The sequence below is a fragment of the Thalia democratica genome, chromosome 2, assembly GCF_965202585.1.
Source record: "Thalia democratica chromosome 2, ktThaDemo2.hap1.1, whole genome shotgun sequence".
NCBI lineage: Eukaryota > Metazoa > Chordata > Thaliacea > Salpida > Salpidae > Thalia > Thalia democratica.
Genome location: NC_139166.1, coordinates 42,107,261 through 42,130,154, shown reverse-complemented (window position 1 = coordinate 42,130,154; position 22,894 = coordinate 42,107,261). Strand labels below are relative to the sequence as shown.

Sequence of the window (22,894 nt, the reverse complement as noted above, 5' to 3'; positions counted from 1 at the left end):
AAACAAATTTTCTACTTGGTTTTCCGACAAATTTTCTTCAGACAAAGAATTTGTACCTATCAAATAAGATAGAATTTAAAAAATAGATTTGTGGATAAATTTTACTGTTAATTTTTTATAGAAATTCTGATTTATAAAAAACAGCAAAGAAAAAAAATAATTTGTAAAACTGTAGTAATGAACGATTCTCAGATTATTGTTAGGTAAATTAGTTTGAAAATTATAAAGTAATTATTACATAATTTTGGAAGCAATTACTTATTTTCAATTATAAATAAAAAACTCAAAAAAAAAGACAAACTTTAAATTAAGACTTTCATTCTTATGTGATAGTTAAACAGTCTGATTGTAAGTTTTATAACATGAGTGAAAATATTCTACATCACGAGTTTAGTAATTTCAACATTAAAAAATAAAAAGAGCTTATAAAATTTGATGCATGAATATTTCTAACTCAAAATACTTAAAAAGAAAAACTACTTTTTTTCTTTGAATTTTTCTTTAATTCTTCGTAAGCCTTTGTTTTTCGAAATGCTTCATCAAGCTAAAAATTTTTTTTTAAGTCAGAATTTTGAAGGCATTTAAAAAATTCATCTAATTTATAACGATTAAAAAATAAGCTTATTTGACTAAAAAGACAATACCATTATTAATGTTTTATAACTTCAATAGTAAATTTCTATATACTCAGACTAAAATGATAGTCTATAATGTTAATAAACTTTTTTGTTCTTGTAGTATTAACTTAAAATAACGTAAAACTTAAGGATTTTTAATTAAAACTTATTAAAATATATTTTTTGAAGATTTATAACACATTGAACCGTTCAGCGGATGTTGTTACTTAAGTTTACGCGGGCCTGGCAATTAACTGACTTAACGCGTTATAACAACATCGTTGACGGTTACTTAAGCTATTGTTTATGATTAACTTAGCTAAATAACTTAGCTAAGTCGATTAATCGAACGCAACTTAAACTTATACTACCATTTAAACTTTACCTAATTAAGTAGTAAAATTATTGGAATGCTTAAACTAATAGTATAAAGAAATCGAGGCTAAGAAACGAAATGTGTATTTACAATTTAATAAAAATACGACAAACAAAATACAACAAACTGCTAAAAAATGACACCAAAAAAAAATTACTTTGGCTCAAAAGCAAAAGTGAAAAACATCACTCTTTATAACAAAATGTCGTTAGTGCCAAGCTACAACAACTCAAAACGTAAGCGACAAAAAAGCTCGGCGACTAACTCACCAAAACCAGCGCTCTGATTAAACTTAAGTGGCTTGAATAATTTGAGAGAAACGAAAGAAAGAAAGCCACTTTCGTCTGCAAAACACTATTAAGTGTTACAACATTATACTCATAAATATAAAGATGAAGAATAACCTGGTAGTCTGCCTTCTTTTAGAGAAGAATCAGAGAGCTTGTGATAGTTTTAATAATATAACTTTAGTTATAAAACCATTAAAAATATTGTCTCATCTTTAAAACAACACAAAATCTTAGAGCTTGATTTTTTAAGTTGAATATTTTGCATTAAGTTAAACTATCAGATTTTTTTACCTTCGAAGCCCTTATGTATAGTTGCAACTATACATTTGTACAGTAATGGTTTTTAATATGAATTTTTAATAACTGTACTTATAAGATCATACAGTTTTGGTTACAAAACCATTTAAAAAAATTGTCCCAATTCTTGTAACAAAACACATAGAAAGTGATCTTTCGTAATTAAAATATTTTTAATTTTTATTCTAATTGAATTTTATTTGAATATGGGTTAAAAACATCTCTATAAACGAAAGATCACCTTTTAAGTGTATAAATGTATATAAGAAAAAGTAGTGTTTAAGTATACAAGATATTAATTGGTACATAGAAAAATTGTATGAACAATATTAATAAAACAATAAATAAGAAAATAACTATCAGTATTTACAAAAATTATATTGCATAAATAACTTGTGCTATACAACGTAATTAAATTCTGAAATTTAAAAGAAAAAAATTCAAATTGTACATTTAGTTGATTTAAAAATTGTAACATCTTAAAAAACATATAGTTATTTTCTAATTTGTAAAAAAATTAATTTTTCTATAATAGTTCTATAATAAGCTTATAACAATTTTAAAAAACATAGTAAAGATGAAGTCATTTTAAGATAGTTTTTAACATACTTGTTTAAATTTTAAGACTGTAGAGGATCCAACATCTTATTTACAGATATTAAAATAAGATCATGTATGAAAGCTATAATTGTATACTATAAGAACTTTGTACAAAATAAAAATATAGTTTTGAGATATCGTCAGTTGTGTAAAAAGTTTCAGATACAAGCGTATGGAGGAAAAATTTATTATTACCAATTTTCTCAAAAACTCTGAAAAATCTTTTAAAAATATATCTTTTCCTTAACTTTTCGGTCAATTAACCTCAAGTTCAGATAATTTAACTTGCATTAATAGAAAAAGTACTATTTTAATAATCAAAAAAAAAGAACTTAATGATCAAAATTAAAAAAAAATTAACCTCAAGTTCAGATAATTTAACTTGCATTAATAGAAAAAGTACTATTTTAATAATCAAAAAAAAAGAACTTAATGATCAAAATTAAGAACTTTGTACAAAATAAAAATATAGTTTTGAGATATCGTCAGTTGTGTAAAAAGTTTCAGATACAAGCGTATGGAGGAAAAATTTATTATTACCAATTTTCTCAAAAACTCTGAAAAATCTTTTAAAAATATATCTTTTCCTTAACTTTTCGGTCAATTAACCTCAAGTTCAGATAATTTAACTTGCATTAATAGAAAAAGTACTATTTTAATAATCAAAAAAAAAGAACTTAATGATCAAAATTAAAAAAAAAACATAGTTTTATTTTTAAATATATTTATACAGAATAAATATAAATCCTTTAATATAAAAGTTTATTATATGTAAAAGATTAAACTAGTAAACTTTTAGAGCGATTGCTTAAACACTGTAGAAAATATATTTTATTAAATAGTTTTTTTCGGACTTTATACTTTGGTCAATCTATAAGGAACCTATTGAGCTCCCCAACTTTGGGACATCATATCTCAAAAACGATTTTTAATTTTACAAAACAGTAAAAAGCAACTGCTAGCTAGGTTAATGATCTATAAACAAGATCAGCATTTCAAAAAGTGCATTACTCCCTATGGCATTAAAACATGTACTTATTGGTAAATATAATCAATACTTACCAAGGTTGCCACGTTTTGAAGCAAAAAAAAGCCAGTCTGAGTGACAAAAAACTAGCCTCAATTAATCAAAAAATCAATGACCAAGCTTGGATACTTATAAAACACAATAACTGAATAAAAGCTTAGTATCTAGAAGAAAAATATAGCTTGTAGGAAAAAAGGTTGATTGTAGTTCATAAAAACTAATCTGAGATTTAGATAAAAACTTAAATACCATGAGTTTTGCTTAAACTTCAACCAAGCGTGAATTTTTCAAATAAACCAACATAAATTTTCAAAAACTAGCGTGAGCTGGTCTGAGTGTCTGGTAGTCCTGATTAAAGAAATAAAACCAATCTTATTTAGGCTAAAAAGCATGTTATAAAATATAAATAAGATATAATTAACTCAAGTGTTTGTGTGTTTATGTAAATTGTAAAGCTGCAGATATTTATATTAGTTAGATTTTTAAAACTTAACATTCGTTAAAACTAACCCTACTAAACGTTATTAGTCATAAGAATTAATTACTAAAAAATTAGACTGTATAAAAATTACAAAAATATTCCAAATCATTTCAAAAACAGATTTCTGTAAAATTAAAACTACTAACTGAAGAAACACAAAGTCTTTTTTGATGATTTTTCACTTCTCCTAATGGAGTTTGACTGAATACTTCATGAGCATTTTTCAAAACCTTATAGAAAAAATATGTTATAGCAAAAAAAAAAATTAGACTCGTAACGATCTTTTAAAATAAAAATTATTGTAAAAAATCTAATTATTACTGTTAAGTTTTTTTCTCTTCAAAAAGATAAAACCAGGATAGAAACTTTAATAAAAAAGCATAGATTAACAATACACAGAATATCTAAATGTGCATTTTAAATCAATACTTTTACAAAATTTTCAAAACTCACAATATTCATATATCTATCAAACATTTGTACATTTCCAACAATTATAGACTTCAAACCACATATATGTCGGGTATATATACAACACAGTTGATTTTTACTTCTAGCTTTTTGAAGCACTTCCATTGGTCCGTTGCACAAGTCTTATGACAAAAACAAAATATAGTTTTTAATACAAATACTAATGCTTCTTAAAATATTCTACATTTTTAAAACAACAGGGTTGCAATATACTTTAAACTAGGGCTGGGAAATGTTTCTAATTTGCGGGCAAAGCATACCAAAAAGGTATTTTGCTTGCAAGACATGAAACAAATATACCAGCAATCATCATAATTTTGAAAAGTTTAACTATAAAATCAAAAATAAACACTTAAAACTTCAAACATTATTAGTTTTTAACTAAATACATAACAAGAGTAAAACACTGTCTAAAGTTTTTTTTTGTGATAGCTTAATACGCATTTCTATACTTTTCATCAGAAACTTACAGTAGAACAGAACAAAAAACTATCAGTAGTTATTTTATTTCTAAAAACAAAAAAAGTTAAAACTAACAAAGTAATTAGCACAATAAATAATTAGTGTAAAGCAATCATTAATTTAACTAAAATACTATTAACGGAAACAAAATGGATAATTTAACTAAACAAAGACAATTTGTAATCAAATTCTTTTTGTTTAAACAATTCAGGTTTCTCTAAAAATATAGAGATAGTCTCTAACGTAACGAGATCAAATACACCAGGGACGTAGCTAGCTCAAAAAAGTTACGAATCTGCAAAAACTAAAATATCTGAAATAACACTTCCTAGCGGGAACACAGCAATTTAAACTACCTCTAATATTATTGAATTTAATCTGAAAATATGCAGTTATGTTAATACATCAAAAATTGAATGTTGAAGTACGAGTGAAAACTGTATACAAGGCAATTTATTTTGCTCCACACCCCATATGACTCTTTATGTCATGCCACTTGTGTAAACCCAGAAAACATTCATTAAAAAAAATCCCAATTTAACTCAAAAACATTAATATTGTAATCATTCAAACATTTAAACGTATAAAATCAAACATTTAACGTAGTCAATAGTAACAACAAGTTATGCAAATTTTTGTAACACAAAATTGTATGATTTTGATTTTTGAAGCTTCAGCTTCCTTTAGAATCAATTTTGCATTGCAGCTTTTTGACAAAATAAAGCTTTAACGCCCTAAATGTTACAATTTGGATGTATTTAATTCGTTAAATTTTTTTACGACTCTAAAAGTGCTAAAGAGTACATATGGGGTGTGGAGCAAAATAAATTGCCTTGTATACAGTTATCACTCGTACTTCAACATTATAAAACATATATGTCAAAATTATCTCTCAGGAGTGCATAACTAAGCATAAATGAATACTAAAAGCTAAGACAGCAGAGTATTTTCAAGCTGAAATAAAAGCAAGTTTTTTCGCACATAAGTATACGTTTCTGTAGATTTGCAGAAACGTACCAAGCCACGTGCCTGAAATACACTATTACAATAATGAATTATTTCAAATCTAGATATCTCAAATTTCCTAGCACAATCTCTATTATTTATTAAATGTTCTACAACTGAAGATCTTATAGTTGCGATTTTGGTTGCCGTTGTTTTAATTTCAGGTTATTTTTCAATAAATTTCAAAACGTAAGCAGGAATATGTTCCTTTATCCTGATTTTAAAATGCCTCGAAGTTTGACCGATATAGCTTTTTTTGCAGAAGCAATTAATTATTAAATTTGTTGTAATTCAATTAAATTTGTATACTACACAACTTTTGTTTAGTTCTGGTATCGGATCCTTCAACTGAACATTTAATAAAGGTTTTGAGAGAAAAATAATTCTTTGACTAATTTGATTGTAAGTTGTTTTTGTTTAATCTTTTATTTTATTCTCAGATACACGTGATGTTTCTCCAATATATGGTAGTTTCAAAACTGCTGGGAAGTTCTCTAATCCGCTTACCTCAGGTTTATTAAGCTATTGTCATAGGATTTGTATACCTCTTAATCAAATCTAGTGGGTGACCATTTTTATTAAAATTTATTTTATTCTCTCCACCTCAGAATGAAGGAGTTCTTTAGAACAAATCTTGTAGGCTCTATGGTATAGTGTTTTTATTAAGTTTATTTTTCGTTTCTTACTACAAAAAGATTGGTAGTGTAAGTACTGCACTGTGAAAGTTGTTTTCCTATAGACATTCGTTAGGAAACTTGATTTATCTTATGTTATCAATATATCTAAAAATAGCAGTTGGTTGTTCTCTTCCACTTCTCTGGTAAAAGAAATTTTTATGTATAGAATTTTATTTTCAAAATATAGCTTCTTTTCCATTTTCTGTTTTGGATAAAACTAAACTATCGTGAACGTATGTAATGTAGACAACCTGTGACAACAGATCTTCAGCAATTTTGGATTCTAAATATCCAATAAAAATGTTAGCAAGTGTCGGGCCCAACGGTGATGAAACTGTACATAACTAGTTGTTATTTCTATCAGTTTTATGAAATTATTTTTCTCTAAGTTTGGTTTTCTTATTTTATATAATTTATCAACACTTACCTTAGTTGATTCTTCTAATGGTACATTGGTAAAAAGCTGCTTTACATCAAATGATGTTAAAACTCTGATAGTTTATTTAGTGTTTCTGATCTTTTCAATTAGCTCAAAAGAGTCTTTTACAGCAAATTGTGAGTATCAAGTTAAAACCGGCTCTACTAAAAAATTCAGAAATCTGGCTAGTTTGTGTTGTAGTGACATCATCGACAGAATAGGTCTAAAAGGAATTTGTTGTTTTGGCAGTTTTGGAAGACCGTAAATCCTCGGCCTAATCAAACTAATTCGTTATATAGCCATTAAAACAGACTGTTGGTTCTCCTTTTAAAAACTTAAAAACCTTTAAACACCTCTAAACCTTAAAAACACTTTTGAAAAATAACCATAAAGCAATCATTGAATAACCATCAAGTTGCAATGAAAATAAAATCAGGAGCACATTTCAAAATGTTTGTTAGAAAAAACTTAACTTTTTTGTTTTGCAAAAGTTATTTTTAGGATAAAAAACGCTGGAGGCCAGAGATTTCTGTTGGCAATCATAACCCTTGTTTTTTCTCTCCAGAGATCTTATTTTATAAGGAAAGCTCAAGCTTCAGAGTAGAAAAAAGTTATTCTAGCAAATATATTACATACTTTGAAGTAATAGTATTTTAAGATCATAAGAGCTTATAAGTGCATTTTAATACTTACCAAAAAATTAAATTGATTTAATCATTTTAAGTAGTGATATAATGCAAACTAATGAGTTTTAAATTCTTTAAGGCTTTTTTTATTTGAAATTTATATACACAAGACAAAAAATCTGTTTAATAATTAAGTGAGTCATTTTGGTACCAATAATATAATAGTAGTAGTTTCTAAAACAAAAAACAATTATAATCTTTGACTTTAACTAATTAACATATTACTTTATTACTTAAGCTAAAATAGCTGTGTATGTAAAAATCATTCTGCAAACATAAAAAACATTAATTTAATTAGTAAAAACGAACTATTAATAAATAAGTAAAACACATACTTTGCAAAAGTTTTTAATAAAACTAATGTGCTGTGTTTATAACTATAAATAGAAACTTAACAAATAATCAATAATAGTAAAAATTTACCTATCATACTCGAGAAGACATTTTGAAATCGTCTAGCTGGAGATGCTGGAAATTTTAGTTGTATTGTAGTAACACAATAAAAAAACACAGATAAAAAAATGCTTATATAATTTGAAATTATCCTAGATTACTTAACTTGGATTGCAATTTGAACTTTAAAAAGAATAGATACTTTTCCTTAAAAAGTTGTTATTATTAATAATTTTTTTTCAAGTATTACTGATCTAAATATTGATGGGTAAATATCAACCAAATTTTTATAACGAATTTGTATTTCTTATAATTTTTTCTATGAAGTACCTCACTACTTATTTTGCGTTTTACCATTAATGATGGCCATAGGGAGGGGGTAAGCCATATTTTTTACAAGATGATCTTATTTTATAGATTTTTTTCTAAGCTTCAAAATTATTTTTACCGTTTAAAAAAATTCGAAATACTTTTTGACATATGACGAGTTACAGTCGGGCCGCATAAAAGGTTCTGTATGGGAAGGGAAAACTAAAACAGTAAAAAAAGACTATATTATTTAAATAAAAACAAATTGTACAGTAATCTTCCTTTATTGTACCAACATATGTTTCTGTGTATTAACAAATCAACACACTTCAACTGGGTTCTGTAAAAAAATAATTACTGTAATGAAAGAATGGAAGCATAGAATGAAGTAGGTGTATACATGTTTCATTAAATAGTAATAATCATAATAGATATATGATTTCACACAAGTCACTTTCTATTCTCCGAAATTTCATATTCACTCTACCCTCGGACTATAATTCTTCACACCTTTATGTGTTAAGTTCCAAGTTTAATTGGAAGCCTGTATTCAAATCACAGATAAACCGTGCTTTTGTACCTACTACGCCCAAGAGAGCTAGTAGGTTTTCTACTGCAGGTTTATACTTAACATATGACCACCTCGTTGTTTTACATTTTAACTTTCATATATAACACAGTTTACTTATTAAATATTTAACATATATGTATAGGATTTTTAATTTAAACACCTGACTGCTACTTTATCAATCAATTATTTTAATAATTATTAAATACAATATATATTAAATTTAAGTCATTGTGATTTTATGTATGTCGCTGTAACTTAATTATCGGTCAATAAGCTCAATTACAAGTTTAATTTTTTTTGTGTTTTGTTTTCTTAAATTTTAAATTTTATCATTTTTGATTTTTACATTTGAACTAAATCTGCTTCCTAATTCTATATAACTTTGATTTAATCATTACAACCATTTAATATATAATATAAATGTTACATCGAGTTTCTGTGACTTTTATTGTCTTCACCGTTGTTAAGTTTTATTAAATTTTATTGATACACTAACTAATGGTTAATGTTTTATTTTGTTCAAAATAAATTACAAACATAAAAACTAAATTAACATACTTTGCAATACTAATTAAATAGTTGAAATAACCTCATTTATATTGTGACGTAATTGTTAGATGTAATGAATGTATTTTGTTCATTCATTAACAACAGTAAAATTTGAATCAGTTTTTCTTTCCATTAACGTGAGTTGTTTGTTTATATTATGATTTGTTTGTTGTGTATTTTAGTTTACTTTACTTATTTTAGACTTAATAATCACAAATACTATATAGTTTTATAACAGTCGGATTTAATATTAAGTATTTTACCTATTATTAACTATTATCTGTAGAAAATATTTTATTTTAATGAAACATGTATACACCTACTTTATTCTATGCTTCCATTCTTTCATTACAGTAATTATTTTTTTACAGAACCCAGTTGAAGTGTGTTGATTCGTTAACACACAGAAACATATGTTGGTACAATAAAGGAAGATTACTGTACAATTTGTTTTTATTTATATTCCAGTGAAGTTACTTCACTAGGATCTTTTGTTAAACGATTAAACCTATATGTTTGAACAGCTATATTATTTAAAGCTATTTATCTATTTTTTTGAAAAAAATACTTTTTTTTTAAATTTTGTCATAAAATTTTTATTTTATTAAGATATAAAAATTCATAAGTATAGCTTTTTTTATATAAGGAACATGTCCTGAAAATTTGAAGAAGATTGCTCTAAAAATGAAGGAGGTGATAGATTTTTAGTAATTTTTAAAATTTCCGAGAAAATTGACTCTGAAAAATTTGCTGTCCATACGCTTGTATCGGAAACTGTTGACAAAAAATAAAATATCTCAAAAGTTAAATAAGGTTTGTGAATACTATAAAAACTGGCTTGTAGTTTGTACTTAAATATTTCATATAAAAATCAAAGTTAATTTTTTGTAAAAAAAAGTGTTGGACCGCCCCTATGACCTTAAACAGAGTATGTTTCACCTTTATATAGCACAACTACAATTTAATAACAGATTTTTGATAAGTTTATATCACACTTTTTCTAAATTTGATACAATCTCTTTATTAGCTAAGAGTCACTAACTGTAGCTTATATTTACTTCAGTCAACTGGTTTAACAATTTAATAATTAATTATCTATTAGTTATTATAAACTATAAAAATAAATAGTGGTGTTACTTGCAGAAATCTTAAACATATATACATATTTCTAATACAACAATAAATATAAATTAATATAAAATATTTAGAAAATTAACAAAACTGATTGCCCTTCATTTAAACTTATACAAAAGAAAATGATCATGTTTTAAAAATACTATCAAGCTAGTACTTGTCAAAATATTTATCAGGCTGGATGAACCTGAGTTTTTAAAATTTTTAACTTGGTGTAAGATGGCTTGAGTATTTTTGAGTATCTAAAATAACCTAAAAACGTTGACCTTAAAAGACTTTAAGAATTAAGATTTTTTGCTATTTACAGAACGACAAAACTAACATCTTTTAAGGCCAGCTTCTTGGTCACTGTTGTACTTTTTTCTCAATTCATTTTTTAACCTACTTGTGTCTCGATTTAACAAAGTTCTTTCTTTAGCTTTGTTTTTATTAAAACTTTTATGTTTATTAGATCTTCCTGATTCCTAAACATTTTGTTTTATATTTAGTTTGTAACCTAAACTTGCGTTTTAAAATGAGGTAATTTTAATTTTTGATTGCTAAACAATAGAAAAAAAACTTAAAATATATGTATTCTTCTATTGTTATGTAAATGCTATAATAGAGAGGCTCTCCACAACGAATTATAGGATTTCATGTACAATTTGATTTATGTTTTAAGTTACTACTACTATAAATAGTGATCTACCGGATCCAGTTGGTTTGGAAAAACTTTGTTTTCCGCAATCAGCTTCTTTCAGTTTTATATACTCAGATTATTATTATTTTTTGTATTTTGAATATTTAATATATATAAAATTAGTCAAACAAAAAATATCAATCTAAACTAATAAAAGCACACAAATAAACCTTCATGATAACAACTTGTTTTTACTCACAACAGCTGTTGATCTACGGTATTGACTGGACTTTTTCCTGCAAATCTTAAACAGAAGGTTGTAAGGCTACTGAAATCACAAGTAAAAAATCATAGTTGTTGTGAGACTGGTCAAAGTAGTCAAGTTCCTCTAGTACCGCCTAATAAACCTTAAGCTCAACTAGGTAAAAATGATGTTCCAAGAAATTTTTTGTTGTTCTATTCTATTTTTAAATCGGAAGGAAGTGCAAGAAAATTTATCTGCTGAAGAAGTTGAAGTAGCTGAAGTCTTGTCTTGGTGGAACTTAAACGAGAAAAAATGCACACATCTTGCAAGGTTTGCAAGAAGGTATTTTTCGGCACTACCATCTTCTGTTTATTCTGAACGGTTATTATTTTCTGAAGCTGATAATTTGTACGAACAAAAGCAAATCGATTGCTTCCAAAAATCGGCAAAAAACTTATTTCTTCATCACAACTTAGAAAAACAAGAATAGGTTCTTTGTAGCTTAATGGCGTTGATATAAGTAAATGTTATTTACTAATGACTTACTTATGTATTTGTAAACAGTTGCTTTCATAAAAGCCTATCATAAAAAAAAGTTCTTTATTATTTATACATAGCATTATAAATTATTATTTTATTTTTTTTTGCGTCATACAAGAAAAAAATAAAAATTATTCATATAAGTAGCTTGAAATTTAACATTTAAACTGAGACTTTGTATAGGTAATTTTTTTGTTTTTTTACAGTATTCATTTTCTTAGTTTCAAATAAAACATTTAGACAACAACATTGTTGTTTTTTAACAAAATATTTTGCTAATGGTATTTCAATAATTAAATTTTATAGATTTGATCTCAATTGAAACTACATAAAACTTAAAACATTTAGGATCTGGTTCTGGAACCGGAATTAGCCAGATCTTAAGTTCAAAAAATAGATCCAAAACCGGATCCAACCGGATCTTAAACTAAAAAAAAAAGACTCGGAACCGCCGGATCTTAAATTAGATAAAAGATCCGGAATTAGGCGGATCTTTAATAGAGTATCCGGTAGATTCTTAACAAAAACCTTAATTATTACTATGTCACAATATTCCTAACTTTGTGTAACTTAGAAATTATCAGGAAAGCATGGTCAAAATAGACTACTGTATCAGTCTCAGCAAATGGCTAGTATTTAAGCCTTAAAGTATCCGCTTGTAAAACAGTAAAAAAGGAGATGTGTTTATTTGTTATGAGAAGGTTTCTTTAGAAAATCTACTAATTTTCACAGTAATAAAAAATAATAGGTGACAGTTCAGCAGAACTGCAACGATTTGAGTTTTTTGTTAATTTAGCTTTGTATTATATATACTAAAGGTTTTCTAAACTTAAACTGTATGCATGTATTATTAAGAATCTAAATCAAAATAGTAAAAAAATTAGAACAAAACTTATGGAAGCTTCGTTTATAATGGCTCTTCTTTGTAAACAAGTTTTATTTGGCCACAAAGGTAGGGCAAAAATGAAATATATGCTGTACAAATAGTCAACTATTTTAAGTTAATAATAAAAATGTATTGAACTCAAGTAGTAGTAGTAGTATGAAAAGTAACTACTTAATGTTTTAAAAAAAACTGAGGAATTTATAGAGTTATATTAAGTATTTATTATTAAAAAAACAATTATGCTTTGAATGGACTGTTTATTTTTTATCAATAACACAGAGTTATTGTAACAAGAAGCTATTCTTTAAACACAATCTTTAAAGGTAACATGGTTATTTGTCATTTAGTGTTCAATTCAAGATTGTAAGTATCGTTGGATAAATCAAATTATTTTATCCAAATATTTTGTAGTTAAATACGCATATGTTAAAAACGCCCTTCAGCTAGTTTGACTTAAGTTTGAAAAAGATTCAATTAAGAGGTGTGACTAACATTTATTATAAGATGGGATGTTTTACTAACATTATAAATGTATGAAATTGTGAACAGTACTAGCGAATTAATCACAAAATTGGTAATGATCCGCAACTAATGCTAAAGTTTAAGAACAAAGTAATAAAATTATTGGAGTTAGTTGTTGTAATTATAGTTTTAATTAGTCTAGAAAAGTTTATAACAGGGTTGCCACTCTTTAGTCAAAACCTGTTCTCAGTGATAAAAAACTGCCCTGAGTCATCCTGAGTTTTTTAAGTCCTTAAAAAAAAACTTTGCCTCTGGCACAAACTACTGATACCTCAGGTTCATTTCTCTTCTAAGGAATGAAAAAGGAAGGTTGTATGTGTATGCTTCTGCATTTGATGTTCACTAAACTTATGAGAAATATTGTTTTCGAAAATTTGTCAGCATTAGTCTATAGTTTTCTTTTTTACTGAAAACAAGTATTTATAAGTTATAACAAACAACTTTATTTATGAATTAAGGACGTATGAAACACTACAATTTTGCTAGACTATATAAGTAATTTAAACAATAAAGTATATTGAAACTTTTTGTTGCATAGTTAAACTTTTATATCTGTAAACTGTTTATGATTACTATTCATGATAAACATAAGTTTCAGATTTAAAACGAAAAATACAATATTATTTCTAAGAACAGTTAAGTCTAGCCGCAAGGCTGAAAAAAAGCTTAATAACCATTTTGAAATCAATAAAACTCCTGTTCTTAAACAAAATTGGATATATAAATAAAAAAATTGAAACTGGATTAACTAAATCACACTCTATATCTAGAAAAAAATCTACCCTGAGAGATAAAAAAATTCCAAAACTATCTGGATATTTTACAAAAATTAAAAATTGCCTGATTTATCCTGTGTTTATAACTAAAAAAGAAAATATCGAGTCTCCCTGAAATTTTCTAGAACTTTAAAAGATCCTGAGTTTCCCAGAGTAACCTGAGTGTGTAGCAAACCTGTTATGAGCATGCACCATACCATGATAAACATTACAGAATGCTTAATAACTCAGAATAAAATTGAGAAAAAACTTACAATTATATCATAGTAAACAGCAGAATGTGACAAGCTACATGAAGTAGCATAAAAGATCTAATTCTTGAAAGTGTAAAAGCCATTAAATCGGAAATAAGTCCTTAAAACTGAGGGTATCTTATGTAGGTCATTATTTGAGATCATTAACTTTATCCATAGCAAGTAAACAAGCCGATATGCAAGTGATAATTTGAGATTATATCAACAGTCCCCCTTATTAGAAAGTTTTAATAGGTATGTTTAAAGCAGAGCTGTAACAAGCTATTTTACTCTTCTAACAAAAAAGCAGTATTTTGCTAGAAATACAGGGATGAAAGTCAGTAGCATTGAACTTAATAAATTTTGTTTTGTTTGTTATTAGTTTTCAAATAGGGTTGCCACTCATTTTTTCAAACTTTTTTCCAGGTTTTCCAAATTTCTTCCAGGTTTTTAAAAGTACACATTTTTGGGTCTATTTTTAGTTTTAAGTTAATTTCTATTAAAGAAACTGTGTTAAATAGAATAAAAGCATTGAAAAGATACTGTAAAGTTACTTTAAAAGTGTTTTTTAATATGAAAAAATTTTTGATAATGACAAAAGATCTTAATTATATGATAGATCTTTTGTGTCAAATCAAAATTCTAGAACTGAAAATGTTAAAGTTATTAAAAATTCCAGGTTTTTTGATCAAATTTCCAGGTTTTTTTTTTCAAATTTTCTCAAATTCCAGGTTTTTCCAGGTTTCCAGGTAAAGTGTCAACCCTGTTTCAAAGTCAGTTGATAATAGATTAAGTGTTTTCTCATTGATTTCTTTTTTATAATATACTTCACTCTTTTATGATTTAAAAGATTCTTGCTGTTGTTGTTGTTGTGGAGTTATATAAAGTATTAAGTTAGTTATAATTTTTTACTCTCTTTAGAATATATTCAATTACCATTTTTTGAGTATCTGAGGAAATATTAAGTGAAAGTTGGCACAAATTTAAGTCTAAAACAACAAATGAATTCCTGAAAACCTAGGATGTTAACCATTAAATAGCTTCCAATAGCTTATTTTTTGTTTACTTTAGACTAAAAAATTGATCAAAATTTACTTTTATTTTTTGGCAGAATTTTAAAGAAAATTAAACTGGATTTTTCTTAAAATAATGCTTCAAGTTAAATAAAAATACACATTTTTAGTGAAAATTAACAGTTTTCTTTTTTTTTAGTTTTCACCTTTCCTAAAATTCTATGAAATCTCATACTTTGATTGAAAACTAATTTCTTCCTTGAAAAAAAAAGGTTTTTTTAAAGCTACTTTAGGTTTTAACAAACAGTACAAGCAATTGGTAGCTTAAAACTTATGTAAAAAATTAAAACTAAAAAAGTTGTTTATTCCCTATGCCCTCAAATTTAATTAGTCTTTATGCATGGTTGCCACTGATCAAGCTGAGAAAAATTTCCTGACTTTTCCTGACTTTTTACCAAAATTTTCCTGACTTTTCTAAATCAACTCTTAAATTAAACTTATTCTAAAATACATAATCTAACACTTAAAACTATATAAAGCTTTCATTCTAATTTTAATACAGGTTAAAAACAACAGTTTATTTGCTGAATTCTATCATCTAACTTCCAGTACGTCACTTAAAACATCTGTGTATGATTGATGTTTGTAATAAAAAGCTCTACCAGCAAAATACTTGTATTATTACCTTATAAACACAGCTAGTCTGATAAAAGACACAATTTTTTAGCATTTCCTAGCATAAATGTATCTAGATATACAAACGACATGTAAGGAACTTTTACAATTAAAACCTTGAAATAATAAGGAAATTTTAAAACACAAACCTTAAAACAATAACGAACTTTTACAGTTAAACATTAAAACAATAAAGAACTTAATCAAATACTGTTTTTTTAAATGTATGAAATAAAATTTATTTTCTCTGTTTTTTTATTAGCACTTCAACCTCTTCATCTAATGAAGATATGGTTTCCTTCATATGGTCTGCATTCCGCTTCAGTGTACACATTAACTTGTTACATAAAATACTAAACTAACTGCTTAGTTATAGAGAACTCAATTATTTACTTAAACAAAAAAGACTTTGATTATTAAGTTACGCTAGATAAACGTTTGTGTATATATCACAGTTTCACTATGGAAGTGTCCTTGCTACAGATCATCAATACTAAAAATCTTACAAAATCTGCTTGTTTAAGTAGGGTACTTGTTCAATATGTTAATTGAAAATATTTGCAGTTTTATAAAAGATATTTTACTAATTTATACCAGATGAAGGCATTGGAAACAAAATTAAACATTTTTGTAAATTTCTAGGAAAATTTTGAAATTTTAGTCTGACTTTAAAGGACTTTTAATTAATTTTTACCATTTGAAGGCTTTGGAAAACAAGGAATTTTGTAAATTTAAACAGACAAAATCTGACTTTTTTTTTAAATTTTATCAAATTTCCTGACTTTTCCTGACTTTTTTTCAAAACCCCCCATTTTTTCCTGACTTTTCCTGACTTTTGTCATTTTTTTAAATTTTTCCTGATTTCCTGACCGAGTGGCAACCCTGTTTAAGTATTTTCAATTATCAAAATTGCTATGTTCAGGGTTGCCACAGATCAACATGGTTGCCACTCATCAAGCTGAGAAAAAATTCCTGACTTTTCCTGACTTTTTACCAAAATTTTCCTGACTTTTCTAAATCAAACTCTTATATTAAACTTATTCTAAAATACATAATCTAACACTTTAAACTATATAAAGCTTTCAATCTAATTTTAATACAGGTTAAAAACAATAGTTTTTTGCTGAATTCTATCATCAAACTTCCAGTACATCACTTAAAACATCTGTGTATGATTGATGTTTGTAATAAACAGCTCTATCAGCAAAATACTTGTATTATTACCTTATAGACACAGCTTGTCTGAAAAAAGAAACATTTTTTTAGCAAACCCTAGCATAAATGTATCTAGATAAACAAACGACATATAAGGAACTTTTACAGTTAAAACCTTGAATTAATAACGAACTTTCATAATTAAAATCGTAAAACAATAACAAATTTTTACAGTTGAAACCTTAAAACAATAAAGAACACAATTTTTTACCAGTTCCTAGTATAAATGTATGTTAATAAATGAAACGACATATAAGGAACTTTTACAATTAAAATCTTAGATCAATAAGGAACTTTCACAACTCAAACCTTAAAACAATAATGAACTTTTACAGTTAAAACATTAAAACAATTAAGAACTTAATCAAATACTCTTTTTTTATATGTTTATACTAAAATTTATTTTCTTAGTTTTTTTATTAGCACTTCAACCTCTTCATCTAATACTAAATTAGTATAAAATTTGTAACAAATAGATATACTCTTATTTACTTAAAAAACTTGAGTTACTCTACAAAAAATACAAATAATAAGTAAACTTAATATTTGCATATACCTCTCTTATAACTTATTTTATAAATTTAAACAAATTTGGAAAAATTATAGAGGTAAAGTATACACATTAACTTGTTACATAAAATACTAAACTAACTGCTAGTTATAAAGAACTCAATTGTTTACTTAAACAAAAAACTCTTTGATTCTAAAGTTATGCTAGATAAACTTTTGTGTATTTATCACAGTTTCACTATGGAAGTGTCCTTGCTACAGATCATCAAAACTAAAAAGCTTTAAAAATCTGCTTGTTCAAGTAGGGTACTTGTTCAGTATGTTAATAAAAAATTTTTGCAGTTTAATAAAGGATATTTTACTAATTTATACCAGCTTGAAGGCATTGGAAATAAAATTAAATTTTTTTGTAAAATTCTAGGAAAATTTTGGAATTTTTTCTGACTTTAAAGGACTTTTAATTAATTTTTACCACCTGAATGCTTTGGAAAACAAGGAATTTTGTAAATTTAAACTGACAAAATATGACTTTTGATTTTAATTTTATCAAATTTCCTGACTTTTCCTGACTTTTTTTCAAAACCCCCCATTTTTTCCTGACTTTTCCTGACTTTTGCAATTTTTTCAAATTTTTCCTGACTTTTCCTGATTTCCTGACTTTTCCTGACCGAGTGGCAACCCTGGATCAAGCTGAGAAAAACATTTCTGAATATTTTCTAAATCTAACTCTTAAATTAAACTTATTTTAAAATACATAATCAAACACTTGAAACTATATAAAGCTTTAAATCTAATTTTAATACATGTTAAAAAAACATTTTTTTTCAGAATTCAATTATCTTATTTCCAAATACATCACTTGAACCATCTGTGTATGATTGATGTTTTTGCAATAAACAGCTCTATTAGCAAAATTATTTGGTTGCCACTGATCAAGCTGAGAAAAATTTCCTGACTTTTCCTGACTTTTTACCAAAATTTTCCTGACTTTTCAAAATCAAAATCTTAAAATAAACTTGTTTTAAAATACATACTCTAGCACTTGAAACTATATAAAGCTTTCAATCTAGTTTTAATACAGGTTAAAAACAACAGTTTATTGCTGATTTCTATACTAAAACTTCCAGTACGTCACTTAAAACATCTGTGTATGATTGATGTTTGTATTTAACAGCTCTATCAGCAAAATACTTGTATTATTACCTTATAAACACAGCTTGTCTGAAGAAAGATACAATTTTTTAGCATTTCCTAGCATAAGTTATCTAGATAAACAAACGACATATAAGGAACTCTTACAATTAAAACCTTGAACTAATAACGAACTTTTACAATTAAAATCTTAAAACAATAAAAAAAATTTACAATTGAAACCTTAAAACAATAAAGAACACAATTTTTTAGAATTTCCTAGCATAAATGTATCTAAATAAACGAAATGACATATAAGGAACTTTTACAATTAAAACCTTAAATCAATAAGGAGCTTTCACAACTCAAACCTTAAAACAATAACAAACTTTTACAATTAAAACATTAAAAAAATAAAAAACTTAATCAAATACTGTTTTTTTTAAATTTATGTACTAAAATTTATTTTCTTTTTTTTTTTTATTAGCACTTTAACCTCTTCATCTAATGAAGATATGGTTTCCTTCATCTGAACTGCATTCCGCTTCATTTTCTTGGCAGTTAAAATCATATGCCTCATTTTATTTAAATCGCTCTCATTTGCTGCCCCTACACTTGTTGAAGAGAATCTTTTCTCTAAATCAAGCCACAACTTGTGGGCTTCATTTCTTTTGGCACTCATTTATTTTTACTTTTATTTATAAAATATTTCCTCTTATCATTTAGTATAAAATTTGTAACAAATAAATATATTCATATTTACTTTAAAAACTAATCTTGGCATATACCTCTCTTATAACTTATTTTATCAATTTAAACAACTTTGAACAAATTATAAAGAGGTAAAGTATAGACATTAAGTTGTTACATAAAATACTTAACTAACTTCTTAGTTATAAAGAACTCGATTATTTACTTAAACAAAAACACTTTGATTCTAAAACTATGCTAGATAAATTTTTGTGTATATATCAGTTTCACTTTGGAAGTGTCGTTGCTACAGATCATCAATACTAAAAAGCTTACAAAATCTGCTTGTTCAAGTAGGGTACTTGTTCAATATGTTAATAGAAATTTCTTGAAGTTTTGTAAAGGATATTTAACTAATTTATACCAGATGATGGCATTGGAAATAAAATTTAATATTTCTAGGAAAATTTTAGAATTTTTTTCTGACTTTAAAGGACTTTTAATTAATTTTTACCATTTGAAGGCTTTGCAAAACAAGAAATTTTGTAAATTTAAATTGACAAAATCTGACTTTTTTTTAAATTTTATCAAATTTCCTGACTTTTCCTGACTTTTTTTCAGAACCCCCCATTTTTTCCTAACTTTTCCTGACTTTTGTCATTTTTTTAAATTTTTCCTGACTTTTCCTGACCAAGTGGCAACCCTGAAAATATAGTCAGACTTAGCATAAATAAGTTGTAAAACAACCTAGAACATAATAATATCTAAATAAAAATATCTATCTAAAAAATGTAATAATTCTTTGAATTGTTCACTTAGTTTAATATAATACAACTTGAACCAATTAACATAAAATCCTTAAATTAAAAATCAATTAGAAAATAATATCTTTGTAAGTGTTAAAAAATACATAAAAAAGTACTTTATATATCTGTTACATAAAATATCTCCTCTTATCATTTAGTATAAAATTTGTAACAAATAAATTTACTCTTATCTATTTTAAAAACTGAAGTTATTCAACAAAAAATTTGAAATAAGTAAACTTAACCATGGCATATAACTCTCTTATAACTTATTTTTCAAATTTAAAGAACTTTGAATAAATTATTAAGAGGTAAAGATACTTATAAACTTTAACATAAAATAATAATTTACTGCTTAATTATATAGAACTAAATTATTTACTTAACAAACATTTTGATTTTAAAATTCTGCAAGATAAACTTTTGTGTATATATCACAGTTTCACTATGGAATTGTCCTTGCCACAGATCATCAATAGCAAAAAGCATACAAAAACTGCTCGTTCAAGTAGGGTAGTTATTCAATATGTTAATAGAAAAATTTTGCAGTTTTATAAAGGATATTTTATTAAATTTTACCAAATTAAGGCATTGAAATGAAGTAATTATGGAAATTTCTTGGAAAATTTTGCAATTTTAGTCTGACTTAATATTTTACCATTTGAAGACTTTGGAAAATAAGGAATTTTGTTAACTTTAACTGACAATTTCTGATGTTATTTCAAATTTTGTCAAACTTTCTGACTATTTAAAAGAAGTCTATATTTTTTTGACTTTTCCTGACCTCGTGGCAGCCCTGTTAGTTTTATATATACCTCAAAAGCTATTTTATGTTTTAACATACATTAAAAGCAATTGGTAGCTTAAAACTTAGGCGAAACATAAGAATAAAAAAATAACTTACCCAATATTTCCTCATGTTAATTTAGTCTCTAATTAATTTCAATTAATTATATTGCTTTTTTTTATGTGCTTGGGTAAGGTAGGTTAGGAATAAGAGTATTTTTTGTTATGAATAAAATTAGATAAAGATAAGAGTTTTAATATTATTACTGTAATGCTGTACTAGTGCTGTTTCTCATATACATTGATAAGCTTTAAATCAAAAAAAAAGGAAGTCTTCTACAGGCAGCAAAATAAACGGTCAAGTTTTGTATTTTTTTTAATTTCTAAATATATATATTTTAAGAAATAACATGTCTTAAAAAATTGTCTTCGTTTGACAATAAACTTCAATAATAATAATAACAAAAATAAACTTACATTATTTGTATTCTTTTTTCCAACTAGATAACTTTCAAGACTGGCAAAATTATCAAATGATTCAACATTACGATTGCTTTCACTTTCCTCATCTTTATAAATTGCAAGGAGAGCATTAAACTCTTTTGAATGAGGATCAGTAGATTGTTTATCACTCCACTCTATACATTTTTTATCCATTCTATCATCAGAAGAAGACATTTAAAGAAGAATTAAAGTTTATAGTTTTTATGCAAAGATCAGTATTACAAACCTATTTATTGTAAGAACTTTATCTAAACATATTTGAAAATACAATATATTTAGAGTGTTGTTACTCACTGTATCATATTTAGAGGTTGTTCAATATTTATAAATAAACTTAAAAATAAAACAATTCTTAAACAACTATTTTTTAATCTACAACTTTTCTTACAACTTATTTTAAACTACCAAAATACTTAAAAAATATTACTGGCGACGTATCAACTTATAGACTTTCATTAGCTACTATAACTTTAATTTAAAATTATTAGATTATACTTAACTTACTTTTTTTTTGTTTTCTTCTAACAAAATTTTATATATTTTCTAAAAATACATGGTTTGTTGCTTATAATTTGCATTAGTTTTTTTATTGTAAAAAAAATTGTAAAACAATTTTTTTCACCCCTTAATAAGTTAAAACTCATTGTAAACTAATATTAATAAAGAACTGATTTTAGTTCTATAGAATTCTAAAAGCTAGCCTTATTAAATTTTTAAACTATCAATTCATACTTTTGCATTATTCAACAAACGTGATAGAATAATTTAATAGAATGAATTGTGTAGGTAGCAACTGTTGTTTTTAAAATTTCTTCAAGAATTTCTTATTTTCATGTTTCATTTTGTAATTATTGTGAGGTAAAAAATGTTAACAGGAGTATCAAATTACTTTAAAAGATACTGTATTACTATTTTGAATATGTTTTATAATAAACAGAACTTTAAAAGTATAAAAAAATTTCATATAATGATTATTTCAGACCTAGTCTAAATTTTTTTATTTTAAGTATAAAATTGTTCAAAATTCAATGCACTTCAATTCATTACATTAATACCATTACTTTTTCTACATTATGGGTTGGCAGCCTTTTATAAGTTGCGGGCCAATTTTCCTAGGAAACATCTTATGTTGGCAACATTTATGTGAGAACATTTGTAGAAATCAACATAAAAATACTATTTCAAACTAAAAATGTGACAAAATAAGCAGTGGTAGAGCATTAGTAGTAAGTAATTTTCTAACTAAGATCCTAACTGTAAGCTTTTATTAAAATTAGTTTGTTTTGATGTTTTAACTCTGTATTTAGAAGCTTAAATTTCAAATACACTTTGTATCCAAACTTATACAATAAGTTACACAAGACACACAATTTCAAAAACA

General features: G+C 25.6%; 1 protein-coding gene across 1 annotated transcript; it reads right to left on the bottom strand.

Moving 5' to 3' along the window:
• Nucleotides 1–21,687, bottom strand: LOC145828592 (uncharacterized). The gene is made up of 9 exons (XM_082936347.1): nt 21,487–21,687; nt 10,686–10,827; nt 7,831–7,875; nt 4,142–4,281; nt 3,835–3,918; nt 1,398–1,434; nt 1,263–1,337; nt 481–544; nt 1–56 (listed from the first exon to the last, which is right to left on the bottom strand). Exons 1-8 carry the CDS (start codon nt 21,685–21,687, stop codon nt 540–542), a joined length of 729 nt encoding a protein of 242 aa, XP_082792473.1. The 3' UTR covers nt 1–56; nt 481–539.
• Nucleotides 21,688–22,894: the final 1,207 nt, after the last annotated feature.